General features: G+C 44.1%; 2 protein-coding genes across 5 annotated transcripts in view; one reads left to right on the top strand and one right to left on the bottom strand.

The window, feature by feature from the left end:
* The first annotated feature begins 1,120 nt into the window (after nt 1–1,120).
* Nucleotides 1,121–11,015, top strand: LOC147238401 (interferon-induced very large GTPase 1). Of its 2 annotated transcripts, none has more exons than XM_086196881.1 (7): nt 1,121–1,272; nt 2,684–2,833; nt 3,098–3,160; nt 3,271–3,349; nt 3,439–3,699; nt 3,795–4,052; nt 5,861–11,015. In XM_086196881.1, exons 3-7 carry the CDS (start codon nt 3,140–3,142, stop codon nt 10,540–10,542), a joined length of 5,301 nt encoding a protein of 1,766 aa, XP_086053007.1. In that variant the 5' UTR covers nt 1,121–1,272; nt 2,684–2,833; nt 3,098–3,139; the 3' UTR covers nt 10,543–11,015. The 2 variants fall into 2 exon arrangements, with proteins under 2 accessions (XP_086053007.1, XP_086053008.1); XM_086196882.1 differs by lacking the exon at nt 1,121–1,272 and adding an exon at nt 1,890–1,908.
* A 3,217-nt stretch (nt 11,016–14,232) lies between these two features.
* nlgn2a (neuroligin 2a) overlaps nt 14,233–23,723 on the bottom strand; it is a 182,304-nt gene continuing 172,813 nt past the window's right edge. For all 3 annotated transcript variants that reach the window (XM_086196886.1, XM_086196887.1, XM_086196885.1), the window contains 5 exons: nt 21,910–22,095; nt 18,410–18,675; nt 17,488–17,641; nt 16,228–16,594; nt 14,233–16,042 (listed from right to left, as the gene is read on the bottom strand). In XM_086196886.1, the coding sequence (XP_086053012.1) occupies nt 15,217–16,042; nt 16,228–16,594; nt 17,488–17,641; nt 18,410–18,675; nt 21,910–22,095 (1,799 nt within the window). In that variant the 3' untranslated portion in view covers nt 14,233–15,216. The remainder of the gene's footprint in view (nt 16,043–16,227; nt 16,595–17,487; nt 17,642–18,409; nt 18,676–21,909; nt 22,096–23,723) is intronic.

Consider the following 23,723-nt stretch of genomic DNA (forward strand, 5'->3'; position numbering starts at 1 on the left):
TCCTCAGCCACACAACCTCCATATCCCGACACATGGCCGCAGCTGTAATGATACAGTGGGTGTAACATGTCACGCAGCGCGTACCACAATCTTTGCAGTGTTCACACAAGTACAGTACACCACCAGTTTGCTGCTTAGAAGCAAATGTTCTACTGTTTAAATCCTTTACTTTCATCAGAAATTTTAAGGCTAACTAGCTGATGTTAACCAGCTATAAGATGGTTGTCAAAACCAACTAATTCACAGGTGAGCTAACGCCACACTTTATCTGCTAACGTTATGCTGCAATCTTCTGTTACAATGGAGTCAAAAGACCATCAGATCCAAACATCCACAGATATCGATTAGAATTCATCTGCAGGTGGTATGACTCATGGGTTTGTTGTTGACCAGTCAGGTATCAGTGTAATTTGATTGTTCAAACTATTAAATTCTTTGGGTTGTCTCTGTATTTGGGTCCTGCTTCACCAAGAGTGATGACAGAAGAGCTCCATCCAACCAGAATCCTCCCCTCACTGGTGAGGACCTCTACGAATCCACGTCTTTCTGTCTTGCTTACATCTAGCATGGACTCGTAATCCACCGAGATATTCGTCAGACTCCAAGAGAACTGGAAGAAGAAAGAAAAACACCAGCTCAGCGAGTTACCGTCGAAAAATCAGCTTAAAGTCGGACATTCTCACATCTACAATGAAAGGAAAGATTAGAGGTGCAGTGTCTACTACGTTTACAGACAAGTCATCATACTCCCATTCCCAGTTTAGATCATCACAAAGTGAAGTTTTGTCAAAGTTTTAGTCTTTTTTCCACTCTTATTTTGATAGAAAATAATACTTTTTAATCATTCATACTCAGAAAATATCCCACATATTTATTCTCAGATCCATGGCAACATCATGTTTTAAAGAAGACAATGAATATCGACTAATTTGTTTATAAAAATCTTGATATTACTTGGGTGACAGTAACATGTCTGGTTAGTGAGGTAATCTTGCTGGCAAACAGACTGTCAACTCTAATATTTACCCTTCATCTGCTGCACTAACTTTGAATCTTGCTAGCATATCGTTAGCTCTCAGGCTAGTAGCACAGCTGCAGTGTGTGGGTGTGTTTTATCTCCTGCTGCAAGCTCATATCTGCGGTTCCACTCACTGGAGTCATGAGCAATGTTTTAATTGGACGAGAACCTTGTGGAATGGCAATGAATTTTCCTGATAGTAGTAAAACTCTAAAGATTTATTGGGGTTATGGAGTCTTAGCTTTGGGGAAAATGTAAGATTTTTGACTACACATTAAATGAAAATGTAAGTTAAGTTAATTAGTTCAGTTAGTTTTGTTTTTTGCTTTGGCAAGTGGCCACTGTTTAAGCATAATACTGCCCTTTGAGGCTAGAATGATCAAGAAATCATCTACCAACCGTCACATAATTAACAATAACAACTGTTGTGTGGGAATTGTAAATAAAACATCTGATATCAATGTTTTACTGATGACAATATCCACTGTATTATTTACATATGAATGCAATTTATTTGCACTATTTAATAAACTAAGCTTCTAAGTTTCTGTTTATGTATATATATATATATATATATATATATATATATCTTCATATGTACTTTTATCAGCCTAATTTTGCATTAAGATTGAATGTATCAGAACTGTTAATCAAACTGGCAGCCAGACTTATAATGGTCACATGGAGCAGTTGCCCTCCAGGGTTGATGGCAGAAAACCCTGTTGGACTTTTTCTGCTCGGATGAAGTTGAGTTTCAAACGAAATCGTTCAGGTTAAATTCGAACCTTTTGCCGTTAAAATCTTGCAGGGAAATTTCCGCCCTGTGCGTTCGTGGGAAAAGCCAACTTCCTGCATGGACCTCGTTGATAGGAACTTGGAAGGATGTCTGTGTAGGTTCTCATTCATCCAGGTCATCGTAGATCGAAGCGAAGTAAAATCTGGTCAACTGGACGTAAGTTTATCTTGAAGACGTTTCACCTCTCATCCGAGAGGCTTCTTCAGTTCTAGTGAAGAGTGTGGAAACTCCAGCTTATAAACCTATGTGGGAGTGGTCAGTGCTATTGTGGTGGAAACGACCCTACCGAGACTCACCTGGCCTCGGGAGGGTCGTTTCCACCACAATAGCACTGACCACTCCCACATAGGTTTATAAGCTGTAGTTTCCACACTCTTCACTAGAACTGAAGAAGCCTCTCGGATGAGAGGTGAAACGTCTTCAAGATAAATTTACGTCCAGTTGACCAGATTTTACTTCGCTTCGAACTTGGAAGGAGTGTGCACTCCTGGTTGATACACACACACACACACACACACACACACACACACACACACACACACACACACACACACACACTCTTTCTAAACGACAGTCTTTTCACCACCGCCGTATCTTAAGCCTTTATGGTAGCAAACAGGGCAAAGTTCGTCCTGAGGCTACCCACGACAATATGTGAAGTCAATGCCGTATTTATCAGACAGGGTCAAGTGTGTGAGAACCCTCGGATATTAAGACGAAATAACGAGGGTTCTTAAAATGTATTGCGCTTGTGAATCCAGTTAAGTTTCTTTTACCTGCAACAACTCTGTTTCTGCAAAGTGAAACTGAAAGTCCTGCACCAGCAGAATAAAAGGAGAGGTCTGACATGTGGCACCGCCATTTGTTAGGAACGCGTGACACCACATTTGAAGCTCCCTGTCCATCGCAAATTAATTGGGTATGAAGAGGACGAGAGGGCTGGAAACTCCTGAGTAATCGAGGGACAAGAGAGGGTGGCGTCTTGTCAGGTGAAATCCGCCCCGGTCTCACGAACAGAGGTACGTCACAATGATTTTTTAATGTTTTATTTGTCTCATGTTGAGAGTAACTCCTATTTATCTGCCTTCACTTCATTAACATTAATGCACTCATGGAAGACGTTCAACAGTATTACTGTTAGTATTAAATCGCCTGTCTATGTTGTATTCCCTGATCTTTATGAGGTCTTCTTCAATGCTGATTTCTGCAGTAATCGTCTATATTTTAAGAATATTTGCAGCATATTTTAGTCAATTCTGAGTTTCATTTACCAATTTGTTCAGTGAGAAGCAGTTCTAAAGAGACAAGCGAAGAGAAGAGCCAAAATGGAGGACTCAGGAGATGAGGTAAAAGTAGTTGATGGAAAGTAGTCCAAATACAAACAATAAAACTTCATTCCACTTCCAGGCTGGAATAAACGTTGCACTTCATTAAACACTTTTTCTCACTTATCTAGGATTTTTTTGATGCGTCAGATGACTTCCTTGAATCCAACTGCCAGGAAGGAAACTGTCCAACAGCACCACCCTCTGACTGTAAGTGTAACTGCAGATGTCGGAGTACTAAATCCACACAACAGTGTTTAGGAGTTCCTGAGAGTTTTTTTTCTCTTCCTTCATGGCAGGTGTTCCTCCGCCAGAAGTAACGGTTTTACGTGCTGGCTGTGAGACTGTTAGTCTTGGCCTGGCGCCCACTGCCTCATCTGATAATTACAGACTTAATATAGATTACTCATGTGACACACAGAGAGGCAGTGTGATCATGGCAGACTCCACCACTGTAGATATTGAAGGACTGCATCCTGGGACTGTGTATACTTTCTACATCACAAGGAGAGCAGAGAATGGAAAGCAAAGCGAAGCAGCCTCTGTCTCTGTTTACACAGGTACATCTACACCGCACTTTAAGTTGGAGTGATATTGCTTAATGATGCTGTAGGGAAAAAAAAAAGCGTGATTTGTTCGTCTATGATTCCTACAGAGCCTCTCCCTCCTGGCACGATTACGGTGACTCAGCTCAGCAGCGAGTCAGTGTCCCTACGCTGGGACACCCCTGCTGGCGAAGTGGAGCGCTATGTCGCCACTTGTTCCTGTGCGGAGTACAGAGTGCAACAGTTCACAACAGCAAACAGCCTCACCTTTAGAAGCCTGAGGCCAGGGGTGTGTTACACCCTCCAAGTTTCAGCACAACTGAAGAATGGGAGACGGAGCAAACCAGCCGTAACTTCTGCACGCACCAGTGAGTGAAGGACAGACAATACAGTGTATTGCTATTTGGGTAGAAGGGCACAACTCTTATTATATTCCTGTCCTGCATGTGGCCACATACGTGATCACATGCAGGAAATGTGTTGCGTCACGTGGCTCACATGTGGGAGCAAATCCTGCAAGAAATTAATAACAACTTGTTCTAGTGAGTGCAGCACAGACGTCCTGCTACACACAGGTATAAAAGACATCTTTGTTTTAGAAATGACCTCAAAAATTCCACCATACTCATTTAAATTCGTTAGATGTGATCAGGCAGAATATGGCAAGAATGTCGGGCCATGATTTGAGGTTTTTTTTTGGCATTTGTCAGTATGAAAGCCCACAGTTTAGCAAGACTCCAAATTTCTATGAAGATCTCAGGACCCTTTTTATTCTGAAGTGTGCCTGTGTTACAGCAGGTGTGTGGGTGCTGCATGTGAGCATGGATGCAGTCCTTGTTTCACTTTTCCCAGCATGTCGTATGATTCACTCCACCTGATCGGCTGATGTGTGAATCTTAGCAGCAAATGTTGATCACTTGTTATTTTTCCATGGGACAGTAAACATAGAAACATGTTTAACCTCTCACCACCCCTGTAGCTTACTGGTTAACTTACTGCTCTGGTTATTTTTAGAGCAGGTCATCTTTCTTTACATTAGTACATTTGTCCACATTCAAAAGCAGTCCAGTTCATAGGAGAAACTTTGCTTAGTCATTTTTTTTCTCCACTGCTTTCCTTTTGATATTTCATTGTTAGATGAGTACGTATTGTCAACAAACACACAACGTAGGGCTGCTTAAATGAGCAGTACCGCTATCTGCCACAAGATGCTGCTATTTGCTGCAAGAGCTATTTAAGCAGAGGCGGACCAACTGCAGAACTTGAAGGGAGAACACTTAAGACTCTGACTCCTGAAGGCTTTTTTTCCCAATCATTGGTGAAACGTTAAATTTCTTCTGTTATATCTGAACATCTGAATGTAGGCTTTGGTGCTATGAGGATAAATTAGCTGTGTGATTCCTAATAGTCCAGCACAGGGCTGTCACATGGAGGCCGACACACTCACATTCACACCTGGAGGCTATTTAGAGTCTCCATTTGATCCAGCTTACATGTTGTAGGTCATGGATTGTAATCTGTTAGTTTTCATGCATAAAGAATGTCAGAATCACTTCATTGTCCATCTAGCCATCCATTTTCTACCGCTTTTCCTGTTAAGGGTCACAGGGGGAGCCTATCCCAGCAGCCTTCGGTTGAGAGGCAGGGTTCACCCTAGACGGGTCACCAGTCCATGGCAGGGCCAACACATAGAGACAGACAACCATTGGCTCTCCCAGTCACACCTACGGTCAATTTAGAGTCTGGATTAACCTGGTCCCTCTTGATGTCTTTGGACTGTGGAGGAAGCTGGAGTACCAGAGAGAACCCAGCAGGAACAGGGAGAACATGCAGACTCACACAGAAAGACCCTGTGCTCCAGCTGGGATTCAACCCCAGAACATTCTTGCTGTGAGATGAAAGTGCTGACCACTGCACCACCATGCTGCCTCACCTCATTATTTTGAGTATTTCTGTATTTCCTTGAGTCCAGAAACCAAGATATGACATCAGGGTAGATCCACACTTTGATTCAATCTATGTTTAGCAGACACAGGTCACCCTTTCACCCAAAGAGTGCTTGATACTTGGTGTTGACTGAAGAAAAGATAGAGAAATATTCACAGGGACTTCTTAATTGATTATTAAGTTCAATAAGCATGAAATAAGTTTGTAATTATTGTCTTTATGTCCACAGAAACAGACATGGAGAACTTGTTGGAAGTTATGGACTTGGAGCAGTACTACCCAGCAAAGCTATCCTTGAGCAAAATACTTCAGATTGGTGAGAGAACCATCACTGATGAAACTGTCACCTGCATTTCAGATCTACCATGGTATTTTCTAAAAAAATTAATGATGGTTAATGTGACGGGAAGGAGTGTGAAATGTACACCAGCTTGTGAGTCGCACTGTGAAGCTCCATCAGGGAACACAAAGTTAGACCTGAAGAATCTAGTTGATGCTTCAACCTCAGGTGACACGTTGAACCCTCTTGACATAATCACAGCTCTCTTTCTGTGTTCTGATGGATTTGTACAGCAGGAAATGGCACTCAAAATGTCTATGTGTCAGTTTTCTGTACCTCTGCTGCTTCCTAATTGTGACTCAAAACAATGCACACTCATGCTGTGGGCCATGAGAGACATTGTCAAAAAGTACAGACCTCAGTCACACTCGGAATCCAAGAGCTTTGTTGAAGAGAGAATAGTGCTCTCTGAGCTTCCACTGATATCTTTCGTGAGACTGGGTGAGTGCTCCTTGTCAAAGTCAGAGATTCTCAACAAGCTTCTGAGTAACTCTCAGCAGTACCATGACACCTTTGTTCACCACGATATGGAGTGTGGTGACAGTCCAAGGAGAATATCAGATGGACTGACTGAAATTACCTGGTATCTTCCTTGTGGAAACAAAAACATGGATATTTTCAACGAGGCCGTCGCTGTTGCTAACCTTCGTGGGAACATTGCTGAGTTTGAGACACAGTACTCTTTTTTGTGTCAGACATCTGCAGCAGTTTTTGTGTTCTTTGATGATCTAAAATCTGGGTGCAAGTTACTGACCAACCAACGGCAAAAAGCGCAGATTTTCTTAGTGGGTAACCATCAAAGTAGGGAGTTCTCCATGGATGATTTAGAAAAAGTAGCAACTGAATTAGGCTTGACGAACAGCAACATTGTTTTGAAGACTAAGCGCATGAATGATGCAGACTTTGTCAGGAATTTGAGGGAAACAGTCAAGGATGTAGTGGAGAACTCAATGAATAAGAGGATGCAAATTGAGCAGATGGCTGTTATTGCTCATGAACTGGGAATCTTGGTTGATGAAGACTCTCCAGAGTGCCAAATGGCCAAAACAAATGCAGATGGAATCACTGCAGGAATTCAAGACACCCTCAAATACAAGCTCCACCAGCTTCCTCGGCAAGGGAAAATATGGAAGGAACTGACTTGCTTGGAGAAGGAAGAATTTCGGCTTCGCAAAGTTGGGTCAGAAAGCGTAGAAAACTACAAATCTGATCTGCAGGTACAGAGAAAAAATCTTCGTGACAAGCAGAACTCATATGAAATGTCAAGTGGTATAACCTGCTTCATCAATGCAATATCAAGCCCAGGGATCGAGAGATGTTACTTCCTGAAATGGATGCGAATGAATCTCGATAATCTGTCTCGAGAAAAATTGTCTGGCCTCAGGGAGCAGTACAAAAAGAAGTCCAAGAGTTCAGAGAACAAAGAGGAAATCAAAGACATCGACCGACAACTTTCCAACAGCTCACTGGGGACTGAACACTTTTTCCGTGAAATGGGTCAGACCTACGAAGCTTCGCTTTCCCTTCCTGAAAAAGACCCAGCCCGTCAACAATTAAAGCACCTTCCGAAACTGTGTGCAGAATTGTTGCTTGATGGATTTCCCCTTGAGCTTGTAGATGGAGATGCATCCAACATACCTCTCAGATGGGTGAGTGATGTTCTGTCTGAGCTCAATCACTTGGTGTCTCCTCAAAACAAAATATTGGTAGTCACAGTTCTTGGAGTTCAGAGCACAGGGAAGTCCACTCTCCTTAACACAATGTTTGGAGTGCAGTTTGCCGTCAGCAGTGGTCGATGCACACGAGGGGCCTTCATGCTGCTCATCAGAATCAGTGAGGATGTCAAGAAAGAACTCAACTGCGACTTTATGGTGATCATTGACACTGAGGGCCTGAAGTCCCCAGAGCTTGCACAACTAGATGACAGTCATGAGCATGACAATGAGCTTGCAACACTTGTTGTGGGACTGAGTGATATCACCATTATCAATATTGCAATGGAGAACTCAACAGAAATGAAGGACATCCTCCAAATAGTCGTGCATGCTTTTCTCAGGATGAAAGAAGTTGGCAAGAAGCCGAAATGTCAGTTTGTCCACCAGAACGTGTCAGATGTGTCAGCCCACGAGAAAAACTTGAGAGACAGGAAACTGCTCTTGGAGCAGTTAAATGAGATGACCCAGGCAGCGGCCAAAATGGAAAAGAAGGAGGAAAACAAGAGTTTCACTGATGTGATGGAATACAATCCAGAGACTGGCAACTGGTACATTCCTGGACTCTGGAATGGAGTGCCACCGATGGCACCAGTCAGTGCAGGGTACAGTGAGGCTGTTTTTGAGCTGAAGAAAAACATAGTCCAAGTACTGGGACATTGCGGGTCATCTGCTAACAACATTTTGGGCTTCACAGAGTGGATGTCAAGCCTGTGGAATGCCGTGAAGCATGAAAACTTCATCTTCAGCTTCAGAAACAGCCTTGTAGCAGATGCATACATGAGCCTGTGCACCGAATATAACAAATGGGAATGGGACTTTAAAAAGGCCATGTACACTTGGGTGACCAAGGCTGAAACCACTATCTCCAATTTTGGTACAGCTGCTGGGAAATCTGAGATGTCAAACATTAAGGAACTTCTGGCGCAGTTGAAAAGCGAAGCTTGCGCAGTGGTGACTGGTTGGGAGACAAAGCTTCTTGACAATCTGACACAATACTTCAAGCAAACAGAGGGCCATGTGTTTCTAGTTGAAGGATACAAACAGGAATTTGCAAACAGCGTGAAAATGCTTCGTAGAGATATCGAGAACAATGTACATTATCAGCTCACAGCAACAGCACAAATCAAACAGGGAATGACAGAAGTTGATAGAATCAAGAAGAAACACACCGATGAATTAGAAGTGCGGGTGTGTGACCTAATTGAGGAGTGCCGGAAGACCAAAGTTGAGATGACGGACAGGGAGCTAGACACAGAGTTTGATCGGATGTGGAACGAAACTGTGAAGGAACTGTCCACATCCAGGACAAACATCGACAACATTTACAACAGTGTGGAACACTACTTGAGAGTTAATCTACAGTGCAAAGGCAGTCATGCCAATGAACTTTTTAGGCAAAAGAATCTGAAAAATTGTGGAACTTTGGAGTTCAAATATACAGCTGAAGGATTGATAAACCGCTTCAAAAACAAAATCAAAGTGATGTTGAACTTTCAAGATCACACAATGGCTGTACAGAAAATGGCTGACAGCATCATAGCAGCTTGCACACAGTTTGTAAGTGAAAAAGTGGAAATGAAGGGTAACTACCATGACACTTACATCCAGGAGATCCTCCACATGATTGATGCAAGGCTCCAGTGCAACAAAGATCTGATTGCAGATATTGACTTTGAAGTTTCACTAAAACAGCACATCTGTGGATTTGCGGCCGGAGCGTTTCAGAAAATGCACGAAGATTTTATTCAAGTGAATGATCCTTACAGATGTCTGAATCAGAACAAAGAGAAGTTTCGGGCAGATTTTAAGGACGTATTCCTTAAACAGGACCAGTGCCAGAAGAAGGCAGAAGAATTCACCAACCAATGCTTGAAACCTGCGGTCGAAGACTTTGTCTACCGTTCCTTGGGTCCTGATATCATCGGGGAAATGCTGACACTCCAGCAGTTCAGCACGCGGATATTCTTCCAGTATTCAGTTTTACTGGATTTACTCAACAAGAACAATTTCGATAAGTATTTGAGTTATGTTTCTTCTTACGAGGTGTACGTAAAGAAATGGATCCTTGACGAAATCTTGACTCATTTCTCAAATGAGAGAATGTTTGACTTTGAGGAAAAGCATCTTCACTCCTGCGTCAACAGCATAAATAATGCAATCATTAAGGCCAAAAAACAGGAGGGTGGCGACCTAAAGACATTTGTTGACGATGTCTGCAAAGAACTTGGTGATAAACTTGTCATTTCTCAGCACGCTCTTGGTGCTTTCATGATCCTGAATAATGCCAACCCTGGAGAGTTTGCTCCTGCGCTCACAGCGTCTGTGGATGATATGAGTACACTTGTAAGACAGAAGTTTCAACAAACCGACATCCAGACGAAATTATTCAAGCTTCACGTCAAACCCCAGAACGAGCTTTTCACAAAAGTGATCGGATGTGGTAAACAGTGTCCATTCTGTGCTGCACCTTGTGATGCTGGAGGAAATGCGCATACTGAGCACTGGGCGTCACTACATCGCTCAAATGGTCTGGGTTGCTACAGGTTCATTGACTCACAAAAACTTGTCACTGACATTTGTTCTTCTCTTGTGGTCACTGAGAGAAGGTTTCGCTGTCTTGAAACAAATTTTGAATTTCATCCATACAAGTCTTACAAAGAAATTTTCCCGAACTGGAAAATCCCTCCGGATGGAAGCCTGGAGGCATCAGACTACTGGAAGTATGTAATGGCAACTTACAACAAGAAATTTGCCAAAGCATATGGAGCAAAGCCTGCTGATATTCCCCTGACTTGGGGGCTGATCACACGTAAGCAGGCAGAGGCAAGCCTGAAAGAGTCCTTTAACACCAACTGAGGTAGAGCAGTCAGATGAAGAGTTCCAAACACATCAAAATTGTTGTGTTTTGTCCCTTAAGCAGAGGTGTTTCAATACATTTCTGCTGAGATTCGTTGAGCGGAATGGCACTCAAAGCTTTCTTATTTTGAGGTTGCGGAAGTACACGTCCAGAGGCACACAAATCATAAAAAAATATTGAAGAGTTGAGTCCATTCATTAGAAATATCGCTTTACCTTTTCGTTAATGTGTTCTACTGTTAAAAACAAATACCATTTGAGGTTTTTGGCATTTCTGCTGTTTGTGTTTTTATGTTGTTTTGATTGGAGGACCAACAATTTTGATATAATGATTCAAAATAGGGCTTTTCATTTGTCTTGTACTGTTAAGAAATGATAAAGACATAAAGAATTGTTGGGGGGGGTCTCTCATGTGATTTGGGAAGGATGCACACTTGACTTTCCACTGATTCAATAAAGACAAATAATTGGCAGACTGGCTATGAATGTCTTTAATGTTTCCCAGATCAGAATCACAGCATACAGTGTATAATAACTCCTAGTAAAGTAAACAGAAATATCATCACCTCATTTATTTATATAGTTTTACTTTACTTTTTTTTTATTTTTTAAATATCATCTTTTTTTTAAAATTCCATTATTTGACATTTTTCTTCATCTCAAAGTCTTGGGTTTCTGAATTGAACGAAGAATGTAAAAATAAGACAACAGGTGCAACTTTTCAATGGAGATCAAGCTGAAGGTTTGCGTGGAGGCTATCAGCAGAATGTCTAAGCAACCATGGTGACATGAAACCTAATCAGCTCATTTTGTTCGACGTACTGCAGTTTTCAGGTGTGTTGCAACAAGACCCAACTACGCGAGTCCCAAGGCTTGTAATGAGTCACTGTATAAAGTTGACAGTGTGTGTTAACACACACCTGGGCTAATCTGCTATTCCACACACATACTCAACATTTATCCACCTCTAGACTGTTAAAAACAGGATACATCACACAACTGGAAGGTCAACACAACCTCCAAAGTGTAAAGCCGAGCCATCGGTGTGATGTCACTGTGTATGAGGCATCTTATGGTATCAAAGCCCTCATGTCCATCCCGCGTGTGACTAAGTGGCTACATGTAAACCCTGCTACATGTGAAGCGAGCCAACCCTGAATTGACTGCACTTGCCTGGTCTCAGTTTAGAAGTTCTGACCGTGAATGGCTGGCCACGTCCACCACCGTTACATTAGTTAGCTGGCAAAAAGGCAAAGCTGGTTTGTATCAGTGCTTCTCGCCTCAAGGATGTTTCCATCTGACAGAATATTTTCAAATCCAGAGATATATTTCAGAGTAAAAGTTCGCTAAAACAGGAACATCAAGAGGAGAAACACAAAGGGCAGTTGAGCGTTCCACTACACAACCAGAACAGATGTTCAAAACATTTAAAACATTATATTTATTGGAAATGAGTAAAAGCCAAAGTTAACTTCTGCTACAGTGAATTTTCTGGTAAGGAGTCTCGATGCTACAGGATGCCCACATGATCACAAGCGACGAAAGAACAATTAAAGGAATGAAAATAAAATCGTCCAGTTTCGTGAAACGTGTTTGGCCGTAAGCTTTTGTTTGAATCACCGCTGAGGCTTAACCCTCGAGCTTGTGTCCACGTCTTTGCACCTGTTGTCCTCTGTTGTCACAAAATAAGCATTTCATTCATTCATTCACTCAAAAAAGAAAGAAAAAACAAGAAACTTAATATTTACAAATATTCTGTTTTTTGATTCTTACACTTAAAAATGTACAGTTTTGATTCTTGTTTGTCCTGACACCCAGCTTGGTGTTTTTTCTTTTCACTTCAATTTCCTCAACATGGGCAGTTCATCTGACACGATGGCGCCCTCCAGTGTTATCTTAGAAAATAGACAAGGAAAAAGAACAGACCAAATGAAACTGTAGCTGTTTTCCACCTCCGCTGACGTCGTGATGTTTACCTCATGGCCCCTCGCTGCCTCTAACTCACAGGAGTGAGACACTGATCACATCCTCCATAAAATAGATTAGTAAAAGTACTCCTGGCAAACACGGTGGATAGAAAGACGGCCATGCCTTTGGATGTCCTTGTTTGCTCTCCATCACTTCATCCCTTCATTTGATCTGATTTCTACAGTTAAGGCTGTGAGTCTTTTCCCATTTATCCTGCCAGAGTCTTTTTCCATGGCGTCCATATTCTCTTGAGCCACTGTCCGTCATCTGTTTCCACGGTATTCATCCACCAGCATATCCAATTCAGCTGTTTTGTGTTTTACATTGTGCACATTTCCCTTTTCAATCGGCTTAAAAAGAGAGCAGAGAGATAGAGCCCTCCCCCACCAGCCCTGTAGGGCAGTAATAAAATAGAAAACAAACAGGCTAAAGCTAGAGCACAAGCAAAGACAGCACCAGTGACTAACTTCTCCCATATTAGATGTAGGCTACCTTGTGTCCCTGTGGGCTCAAACAACAGCACATGAATGCAGTTAAAATACTGTACTAATAGGTTTCATCCATGAGTGGTGTTTTGAGATCCCTGTTTGCAAGAATCAGATGGGGGCGTTGCTGAGCTGTGGACCTCCACATCCTCACCAGAGAGAGGACCAGAATCAGAAACAGCCTCTACTACCCTGTTCAGGTGATCCAAGTCCCCTTCTCACCCACCAGCTCCATGTAGGCGTGCCGTTAAGTTACCCAGTGTGCTTAGAGTTTAATTTACAACCAGTGAGCTAATAATTTGGAAAAAAAAAAAATCTTGGCAAAACATCCATTGAAGATGAGGATAATCACAGAGCTGAACGGAGGTCAGAAAATGAGGAAAAACTGATGCTGACACAGTGGAGTCAGGTAAGTTTGGTGTTGTTTGGTCACGGTTGATGTCAGTATGGGTGGATGCAAAGCTGACGGAGAGCGAAGAGAGGAGCGAGTAAATGATGGTGATCAGGACAGGGGGTGTTTGGGTTCGCAGCAGGAGGAAGCTCATTTCAGAGTCGGAGGTTTTATCAAGAGGATGAACCTGCCTGTCTGTTTCTCTATCTCTTTGCTGCCTAATTAGTGCACACCTATGCCCATGTGAAGCAATTTCTGATCACTCACACACACACACACACACACACACACACACACACACACACACGTCAATCAGAATATGCATGTGCTGGAAATAGGGGTGCAGACAGGATTAGGAAAGTTTATGTAAAAGAGCAGAAGCTGCCTGTTTCTGCTTTATTTCTCTGTTGAAATACAAAAATAATTCCGCACAGGCGAGCTACAACAACAACAACAACAACAGCAACAACAACAACAACAGATTTGGCGTCTTATGTACGCTAAAGAATGAAAATCATCAGATGGAAAGAAGAAGTAGCTACTGTCAAATGATAAGCTTACGGTTGGTTGCATCACCGGGCTGGAGAAATACCTCTAAACAACGTCATAAATGAGAGGATGAAATGATGTTCACAGATGTTGCTTTGACTGTCAGGTCTTTGATTTGTGTGGCAATTGTTTTTTTTCTAAATCAGTGTTGGGAGGCAAGGAGGATTGGATGGGTTCGTTTAGGATTTTCTGCCATGTTCTTGGTCTGGGATGTCAAACAAAGACCGAGATTTGGGAAACGTGCATTGATACAGTGTCCCCCCACCCCCCACCCCCCCCAAACCCACCCATCTTCATCTTTAAAAATAATTCATGCATAGATCCCAACTGAGAAAACCCATTTATATACTTTCTCCTTTGTACACATTTATATATAACTATATATAATATCATTTCTCTATCTAGATTTTCAGCAAAAAAAAAAAAAAAAATCCACAAAAAAAACAACAATTAAACAAATGCGTAAAAAAAAAAAATCCCCAAAAGTAACAAGATGAAAAAAAAGAAGACACAATCCAGGGCCAGTTTGGCACTTTGTCATGAGAACACACGGCATCTGTTAGTTGACAGTAAATAGGAATACTCTAGAATTTTCTTTAGCATTTCCCCTTGATGAGAATGCAAACACAGAAGTACATACTTGGCACCAAGAATGCTGGTAGAATGAAGGTATCAGATATTCACGTTTTCATCGTTGTAAGCTTGTACTCCACATTCCCTCCTATAGCTCAGGAGTTTATAAATCCTCAGAGCGAAGGGGAGCGGGAGATGAGACGAGAATAATATGTCGAATGAGGGGACGAAAGCAGGAATAAAATGCAGATGTAGAAAAGAGAATGATATATGTGGACAAAACACAAGGGAGAGAGAGAAGAGAGCTGACACCAAAGTAAAAAAAAAAAAAAGAAGAAAAGGAAAACAGCGAAAAGGCGATAGGCATTCGTCCCTTCAGCAAATGGCGGGGGGCTTTGGTCTGGAAACATCAGACCCTCTTTGAAAACAGTATCTTTGAAAGACCGAAGTATCCCCCAAACTGGTCATCTGCTGCCTTGCAGTTCAGTTGCTTCTCCACACACCACCTGTGGAAGGGGCTGCTAAAGTTCGACAGCCCATGACGGAGGAGGTGCAGAGTTGTTGTGGTGGTTGTTTTTTTTTTTTTTTTGAGGAACAAGAGAATAACAGAATAGAACAAAGGCCCACATCCAGAGGCCTCCCATCTAGATCACTAGCACAAGCCAGGCTTCCTGGTCTTTAGGTGGCGCTATGTTGGGCCAGTCCCTACTATACCCTGGTGGTGGAGTGGGGGTGTGGCAGGGTGTTGTTGTGGCCAGTGGTGGGGAAGGTGTTAAAGGCATGGAGAGGCTGCATGCTGGTGATGGTACTGGGGATCATGGTGATGGTATTGGGTGTCATCAGAGGTACGTCGTCTGGGGCACGGCGCAGTGCCAGCGTGTAGTCAGGCGGGCAGGCGGGCCGTAGGATGTCATGGGGCCGTAGGGGCTCCATGTCGTGGTGAGCGTCATGCTCTGAGTGCTTCATCTGCAGAGACATGATCTCCTCCTCCTGGCTGTGAGCCAGGTCATTGGCTGGGCCACCTCGCTGAGGAGACAGCCGATGGCGGCGCATCTCATGCCTCTTGTCACGCTTGTAGTAAAGGGCAGCAAAGGCCAGGATGTTGAGGAAGAGAAGTGATGCCCCTACAGCGACTGTCACACTCAGCTCAGTGGAGTAGTCACGTGTGTCTCCAGGGAAAAGATTCTGATGTGGACGCTCTGAACCTTCTGGCTCCGGGTCTGTAGGGTAGGGATGGCGTGTGGTGCGAGGACCTGGTGGTCTGGGCCAAGGTCTGTGTGTGCCAGGGCCAGGGCCTGGTGGTGAGCGAGTGGTGGTTGGGAAGAGCTCATCGTGTAGACTGTGGAGATGGGGGACTAATTCCAACCAGAAAGCCACCTTGTTGGCCCTGTAGTTGTCTCTGACACGAGGTTTCAAACCAATGTGAAGATACTGCTTGTCCTTGGAGTTGAACTTGGTCCAGATGACTTCTTCGAATCGGTTGGGCTTGGTATGAATGAATTTGGTGTCCTGAGGAACTGGCAGGTTGGGGTCCCTAGTGAAGGACAGAGGGACTATTTTAGTTACAGGACTTCAAATGGAGTCAAATGCTAAAAATAATCTGATAAACTCTAAGGAAAGAAGAACCCTGTGAAAGACATTCTAAAGAGACACGACTCTACCTGGTTCCCTCTGCAGCCCCGTCATGAACAGACAATGTGACACCTCAGTGAGGCTTACCCAGTCTTAGCAAAGTTGGTCCAGTAGGTCATCACAACAGCACTCAGCATCACATCATTCTTAGAGAAGTTGCATGGGAACAGGTCTGTTGCACCGATCATGGGCACACCAAACACATACGGTATCTCATCTCCGTGGGCTGCATCTGCCCATTCAGGTCGGGTCTCTGTCTGGCAGTGGTGGTAGAATGTGTAAAAGTAAACTGGCGATTGGAACTCGGCGTGGAGTTTGGCGGTGGCCACAGCTGGAGCCACCCACTGGTGGTCTGTAAACAGAGCTAGCAGGGTCTTCCTCCGCATGTCACCATTATCCCTGTCGGCCCAGTCTGTGTACATGAACTTAATGGTTTCCCTCAGGATGTCTTTACCTGTAGAATAAAGAGCAGCCGGCGATAAGGAGAAACATAGAAATTAATTAAGTTAAAGCCATGCTAAGGAAAAGTCAATAGTTGTAGTATGCAAGAGTAAATGAGAGGAAAATACAAGTGCACATTGCTAAATATGAACTCAAATAACACAGAAAAATACCTGTGTTTGTATGCATGGCTGACAGACAGATATACAGAGGGAAGTAAAGTACACCTTGAGTGACACAAATGGCAAAAAGAGAAATGTGCCTGTCGGAGAGCAAAGTGAGAGACAGGCACACGAGCAGGAGCGTGACTGCCTTATCCAAATGTGCCTGTATTATGACTGTGGACCTGCTGTGAGGCATTCACGGTCAGATCAGTTGGAAACCACAGCGCTGTGATTGGGAACTGGTTGACTTGTGCATGATGAGAGAGAACATCAGTACCCACAGAGCCTCAAAGGCAAAAGCACAGACCCACCACAGCGAGAGCTGATCTCTTTAGTAAACCTGAACGAAGATTCTTTTTTTCATTGTGCATTTGGAGAATATGGACAAAATGCCAAGAATAAACTTGACATTTGGAGATGAAGTCGACCATTTGAGACTAAGATCAAACAGCACATATAAAACTGCCTGTAAAATGTACCCCGCACAGGTGAACCAGTGAAACTGAACTCCAAAATCAGCCTCAGTAACAAAGAAGCACAAAAGCTTCTCTTTTAGCTCATAATCAATGTAGTTTATGACATTTTGACTTTTTCTCCAAGCACATAATGAAAAGGGAGGAATTCCTTCTCCTCCCATTTGTAATTAATCCTCCTTCGTACTTTAATAAAGACCTCTGCGATATTCTTTACTGATGTGGACACCAGTGAGTTGTAACTGGATGCTATCGTGGACTTTTCATACCTTCGGGGTATCCATAGAGGTTATCAACGAAGTTGGAGATGGTGTAGTCAAATGCTGCGGCTGAGATGCCGTCGCTGTCCTCACTGTCATCCACAAACTTCAGCCCTTCCCCCTGATTGACTCCTATCAGGATATCGTAGTTGAGGAACTCTCCCTAGTGGTGCCGAAAGGGAAGAACCCATTCAGTACCAGAAGAGCACTTTCAGACTAAAATGCCAACATTAACAAATTCTGCCCAAGAAAACACTGATGGGTGTTTTCATCTGTGAGATTATGGTGTGTTCAATGTGTATAGTTTGTGACATATAGGCTTCACTTACTTTTACAAGTAAGCGGCCTTACTCAGTCTCGAAATTACAGTATCCCTTTGTGCTACGCCGATTTAATTTTCATCCATCATGCACTTGAGTCCGCATACCGCATTCAAATGTGAGTCACACACAGAAACGCAAAACCTGAGCAGGAAAAAGCTTCTACACGAAATGTAAATGTGTAAAAGTGCAACATTTAACAATAGAAATGAGGAAATACAAAATGATGCCACCCATTTTCTTGACTTGTGACCGACTGTTTTGAATCTGTTAACATTACTCCAATAAAATGATATCATATTTTAGGGCGGGATATGAAAATACATCAGTCTAAATAAGTGGTTCCCAACCTGGGGTCCAGTCTCAGACCACAAGGGGGTGCACAAAGCATCATCTGTTCTGTTTTACTTTCACATGCAAGAAGGGGGCACTCCAAGGAAACAGGTGGGGAAACATGGATTTAATTCGTGCCAAGAAATAGAAATCGAATGAAAATCATCAATAACACTGCCGATTTTTAGTCTTCGTCCGGTGGAAAGCTCGCACCTACTGATACAAGCTACTTCAGGTGCACAATAAAAATCCAGAGCCAACAACATCCAGAGGCTCACCTGCTGCATGAGGATCTCAGGATCGTCTGGCACCACGTCTCCGTCCACAACAGGACCGAAGGCAATGTGGTAGCGGGCCGGCTGGATGTCCTGGTCCACCAGCTCTCTAAAGTTCTTACGCCTCAGACAGTCTACTAGGTCAGCGGTCTCTGTGTAGGTGCAGCCCACCTTCCTGGCCAGGATCTTGGTGTACTTGAGGGGCTGGTAGTTGACAGACCAGCTGGAGATGGCCGTCCCGCTCTGGGCGATGGCCCTGTGGAACAGCCCTGAGAGAAAAGACCAAGAAGTTGCTGGATGGAAACGACTTTCTGTATCAGCGGAGAGGAGATCCTCGCACCCTCGACGGATTCTTTTAATTGTGTGTTTCCACCTCAATTTGCAGCCCTTTTACAGACATTACGCAGGTCTGCACAGTGAGTACAAGTTCACGGAGGGTTCACGTCTTCCTTATCCAGTTTCCCTTTTTCACATCATAGAGCTTCCTTTCATTTAAAAACAAACTGCCAACTGTGTTTTTTTTCATCTTATCATTCCATCAAGAGCAAAGTTGGCAGCTACAGGATGGAGCTACTTGTCCAAGACATCACATATGTATGGTGGTGCAGCTCAAAACTGACAGGGACTATCTGTGATGTCAAATCGACTCTTCTTTTTTTTTTTTTACCGCCGTCTGTTCCTTCTCTTTATGTCTAGCTGTCCCTCATTTTCCTTCTCTCTCCCTGATTCTTTAGTTCAGCCTGTCCTGTGCTGTTCCGGCCACTCAAGTGGCTCGTTAACGGGCCGCCTGAATCACTCCTTTCCTCTCGTGCTCCTTATTTCTTCTCTTCCCTCTCCTGGGCTGAAGATTGGTCAGTTAATTATTAAGCAGAACTGCAGAGCCCTTTTCCCTGGGAAATCAATTATATATTGAGAAGTAGCTCGGAAACTGCTACACCTACGTGTCTGCACCGAGGGATACAGTTTCTTTGTCACTCCCTAAGCGCATCTTTCCTTCCTGTGGTCATCGTTTTGGTTCCTTCGCCATGTCAGAGCATTTCCTTTTATCCACCTGCAGCATTATTACCTGTCTGTCCTCCTTCCCTCGCTTCTGCTTCCCACTCTTCATCATATTAGGTACTACAACCCCACCCTCCATCCTGTCTGCCGTTTCCACGTTGCCATCCATCCTGTAAGCCGCTGCTGTCTGCTTTGATTTGTAGTGATGCTGTGCTGTTGACATGATTGGTGTCTCTTACGGGTGAGGATGACAGACTCCTTACCTGCGATCACTGGCAGGAGAGAGGGAGCGTGACAGACAGATGGCGTCTACAGGGATGATGTTACAGATTCTGATGGAGACAAGGATGGTGATGACGACGATGGGGTGATGACAGTTAAGCAGTGAATGGTCGGGGGGGGGGGTTAGTTGTCAGAAACAAGAGACAAGGGGTTAATACAGACCTCTCCGCGTCTAAAAGTGGGGCTCCCTAAAAATACATTTCTGGCAACTATTAACATATCCATCCATCTTTGAATAATATTACTGTAGTAAAGGGAATACCTCCTAGAATGTACTCTCATGTACACAAAGTCAGGAAGCTTTTAGCTAAACATACAGTAAAGTGCAAAAGAGTAACTTATGGAAATGTTGCAGTTCCGCTCAGCAGTCACCTCTCCATCTTGTTATGTCCTGAGTATTTTATGGTACTCACTGGCTTGTTTTCAATTCCCATCAGCTACAAAAATGCAGAATAAAGCTTTGGATAGAAGCCCGTTCCCAAGTAGCCCGGTTGCCAGACAAATCGGATACGTTCTGCTTGCTCTGGCAGATGTTATTTGCTCAGGTGATGTTAGACTTAACTGTGCTAAGTCATGAAATTAGAATTTTAAAAGTAGCAAGAAAATTCCACGCAAACTGGAGAAATTTGGGTTTGATTTTTATCCCCCCCGAAAACCCCCCCAAAAAAGTTTTGAAGGAGTCAACAACCTTTGAGGTATAAAAGCCACAACGACACACTCCTCCCTGTGGATGCTGAAGGTATAGCAGGACAGTTTGACCAGAGTCATGTAGCTACTCAGCTGTCTAGAGCCTGCTGGGGCGAGGGCTGGGTGCGCCTGTGTTAATACCAGGGGCTGAGACATGGTAGTAGTAACATGAGGCTCCGTGAGTGGACACACTGACCAGGTGAGTTAAAATTAGAGAGGTGTCAGGTGGCTGCATGCACGCACACGCAAACAGACACACACACACACGTTCTTGTGTGAACATCCATCGTCATCTTCCGCTTATTCCTTACTAGTAAGGGTCGCGGGGGGGGGGGGGGGGGCTGGAGCCTATCCCAGCATCTACGGGCGAGAGGCGGGGTTCACCCTGGACAGGTCACCAGTCCATGGCAGGGCCAACACATAGAGACAGACAACCATTGGCTCTCCCAGCCACACCTACGGTCAATTTAGAGTATCAATCAGCCTCGTCCTCTCTTGATGTCTTTGGACTGTGGAGGAAGCTGGAGTACCAGAGAGAACCCACACAGGAACAGGGAGAACATGGAGACTCACACAGAAAGATCCTGTGCTGGAGCCGGGACTCGAACCTGGAACCTTCTTGCTGTGAGGCCACAGTGCTGACCACTGCACCACCGTGCAGCCTCTTGTGTGAACATGCTCTCTTTAATTTATTGCTTTCTTTTCACCCACCACTTCATCCCTGTGTGTTTATGTCCTTTACGGTTTGTGTGTGTGAGACGGAAAATGAAGAGATGAGAGGGCTATTGAGGGTCCTCGAGCAGTGTTACGATCGGCGGAGGACAGCTTCAAGAACGGCGTGATCAAAGGCGAGGAGTGCGTGACCGTTTGGCTGTGGGTCATCAGCTACACTGATCTTAATTCAGATCAAAGTCGATTGGTCCGGAGGCCGCTCTCTTTTGGTGGTGCAGTGTTAACACGTAGCCCTCGGGGTGTGTTGTTGGTAATGGGGAGCAGGAGGTCAGATGGATGTAGGTTTTCAGTGGAGGTAAAGCCTCGCTGCAGCAGAGCAGCCGACCATCAACAGAACTAGCACGCTTGCCAAGTCAGGTAATGTGGGGTAATGCTGGAGCTCCCCTGTCATTTATCCTCCATAGACATGACTGCTCAAATTCTGCAGTTCAAAGGAAAAGTCAGGTTTTCTTTGGAGGACAGACGAGTCGGGTGAACATTTTCTCAGGCACAGGTGGATAAAACTAGCGTGGTAAAATACAACAGCTCTGCAACAGAGACGGTGTTTAAATATGAATTTGGGAATGTCCTAAATTAAGCACAAAACCCTCAGCCAGCTAAATTTCACGGAAGCAGCCACAATGTAAGAGTTGAGGAATACGAGGCTTTGAGTGATTTACAAGAGTGAATACATGCTATGCAGAACTCATCAGAGATATTCTATGATATTCTAGCTCTGGCAGGACCAGCCAACATGAATGGATGTTGCAATGAGCAAGCAAAACAAATCACAGTAAATCAGCCAATGACGGCTTTTCCTTTACCCTCTGAGTGGTGTGAGAGGATGAGGAGGTTGACGCAGGATGCCCCAGCTCCAGAGCCGAAGATCGTTATCCTTTCCGGGTCTCCGCCGAAGTGTCCAATATTCTCGTTGAGCCAACGCAGGGCCTGAATCTGGTCCAGCAGGCCGTAGTTCCCCTTGGCCGACTGATCGCCGGTACTGAGAAAGCCTGGTAGAAACAGAGATGAATGTCGGGGGAGGGAGGGAGGGATTGACAGCAAGAGAGGAGAAGGGATTAGAGTAGGTGAGGACAGAATGAGGGAAAGCATGAAGAGAGGGGAGGGGAAGCAGGGAGAAGAATGATGTCACTGTCAGTACCTTCAGTACCTGTCTGGCAAATGTTCCCTAGTCTGGCCTGTAAATCAGCGTCTGACTGAGAGCAAAACTGCCGAGAATGTGTTTGCAACACCGAGCTTCATCAGCACAGGGTGACAGACGGTACACAGCAGAGGGAGCGAGGGGAGAAAATGCTTTTTCTGCTCCTCACTTAATGACATTTTCTCCCTCTAATACCACTGAGCAGGAACTTAAACTCAAAGCCACTTACGTACAGCAGCCTGCACGCCGAATCGCACCCCCTAACTGGATCCCATGTGATGACGCACTTGCTGAAATTATGCTTGTTTATTGTTTTTTTGAATAAACAACAAAGAAAATGTTACTCTGATTTTTTCGCTTTAAGCCCCACAGACCCACCAGTTGTAGTCCAGGAGTCAGTCAATGATCCGGCGGTTCCTCTGTGGATGGAATCATTGCTATCACGCTGTTATCTAAGGTTCTACTCCACATCCGAATATTCACCTGACCAGAGAGACACACCTGAGAGCTGCGGAGATATTCATCTGGGCATGAACGGACCTCCAGCACCCTTATCAACAAGAATATCCGTTATTTGACGGTTCCAGCGGTTATTGGGTTTGTTCCCAATTCACTTTAGTTTCTGCATGAAGTTGCTTTTAAGTTCGAGACAGACTCATTTAACCTAAAGGTCTTACCTCTTCAACTATTTATACTCCTACGATGTTTAATTCACCAATTTAACGATGGCTGGACCTCACACCGGCCTTGTGTGACGACACTGTAGGGTCCTGGGAGTTGTTGTTTATTCATCACGGCTCTGCATTCATAGCTTCTCTGTTTTTATCCGACATTTGCCTCTCCTGATTAGTGCTGAGGATCTTCGATTGTTCCACCAAAGAAGTAAATCTTTTCCATTTAAGTACTTATTAACTGGCAGCCTCTCAGACCCTAATGGGACTCCTAATTAGAGCTTTATTAAAGGCAGGTGCTTGGGAAAGGTCATCCATTAAGTCTATGCGGTGGAGGTGAAACACGTGTATACAGTTGGATCTGTTGTGGCGAAACACAAGAGCTGCTACATTTAGATTAAAAACATCCATAAAAAGAGAGCCATCTTAGTGTGCGGCGACTCTCAAAAACTTGGCATCTCTGACGGGTTTTGTGATGTCAAGGTTCGGGCACTGCACTCCAAAGGGGGACATCACCTTATGATCGTGCGAGGTTTGGTGATGTAACACAACCCCAAGCCCAGCCCCTCCAACATCAGCCACAGCACTAGTAGCTTTACCCAAAAACGTACCCCGCTACAGTGGGTCACTCTCCATCGACAGTTATCGTCACAAATGGTCCGTGAAACAAAAACACGTACCCGTCAGCACGGCGTGTATTTACTCCTTAAACACCCCAAACACACACCAATGGGCTGCATGTTTGGTTGCATTAATTAAGCCGAGCACAAACAAGAGGGAAATAAGCTGCCTAATGCCCTACTGTAAT

Source organism: Aulostomus chinensis, chromosome 24 (assembly GCF_037954235.1).
Source record: "Aulostomus chinensis isolate RoL2024-O1b breed Wild chromosome 24, RoL_Achi_v1.0, whole genome shotgun sequence".
NCBI lineage: Eukaryota > Metazoa > Chordata > Actinopteri > Syngnathiformes > Aulostomidae > Aulostomus > Aulostomus chinensis.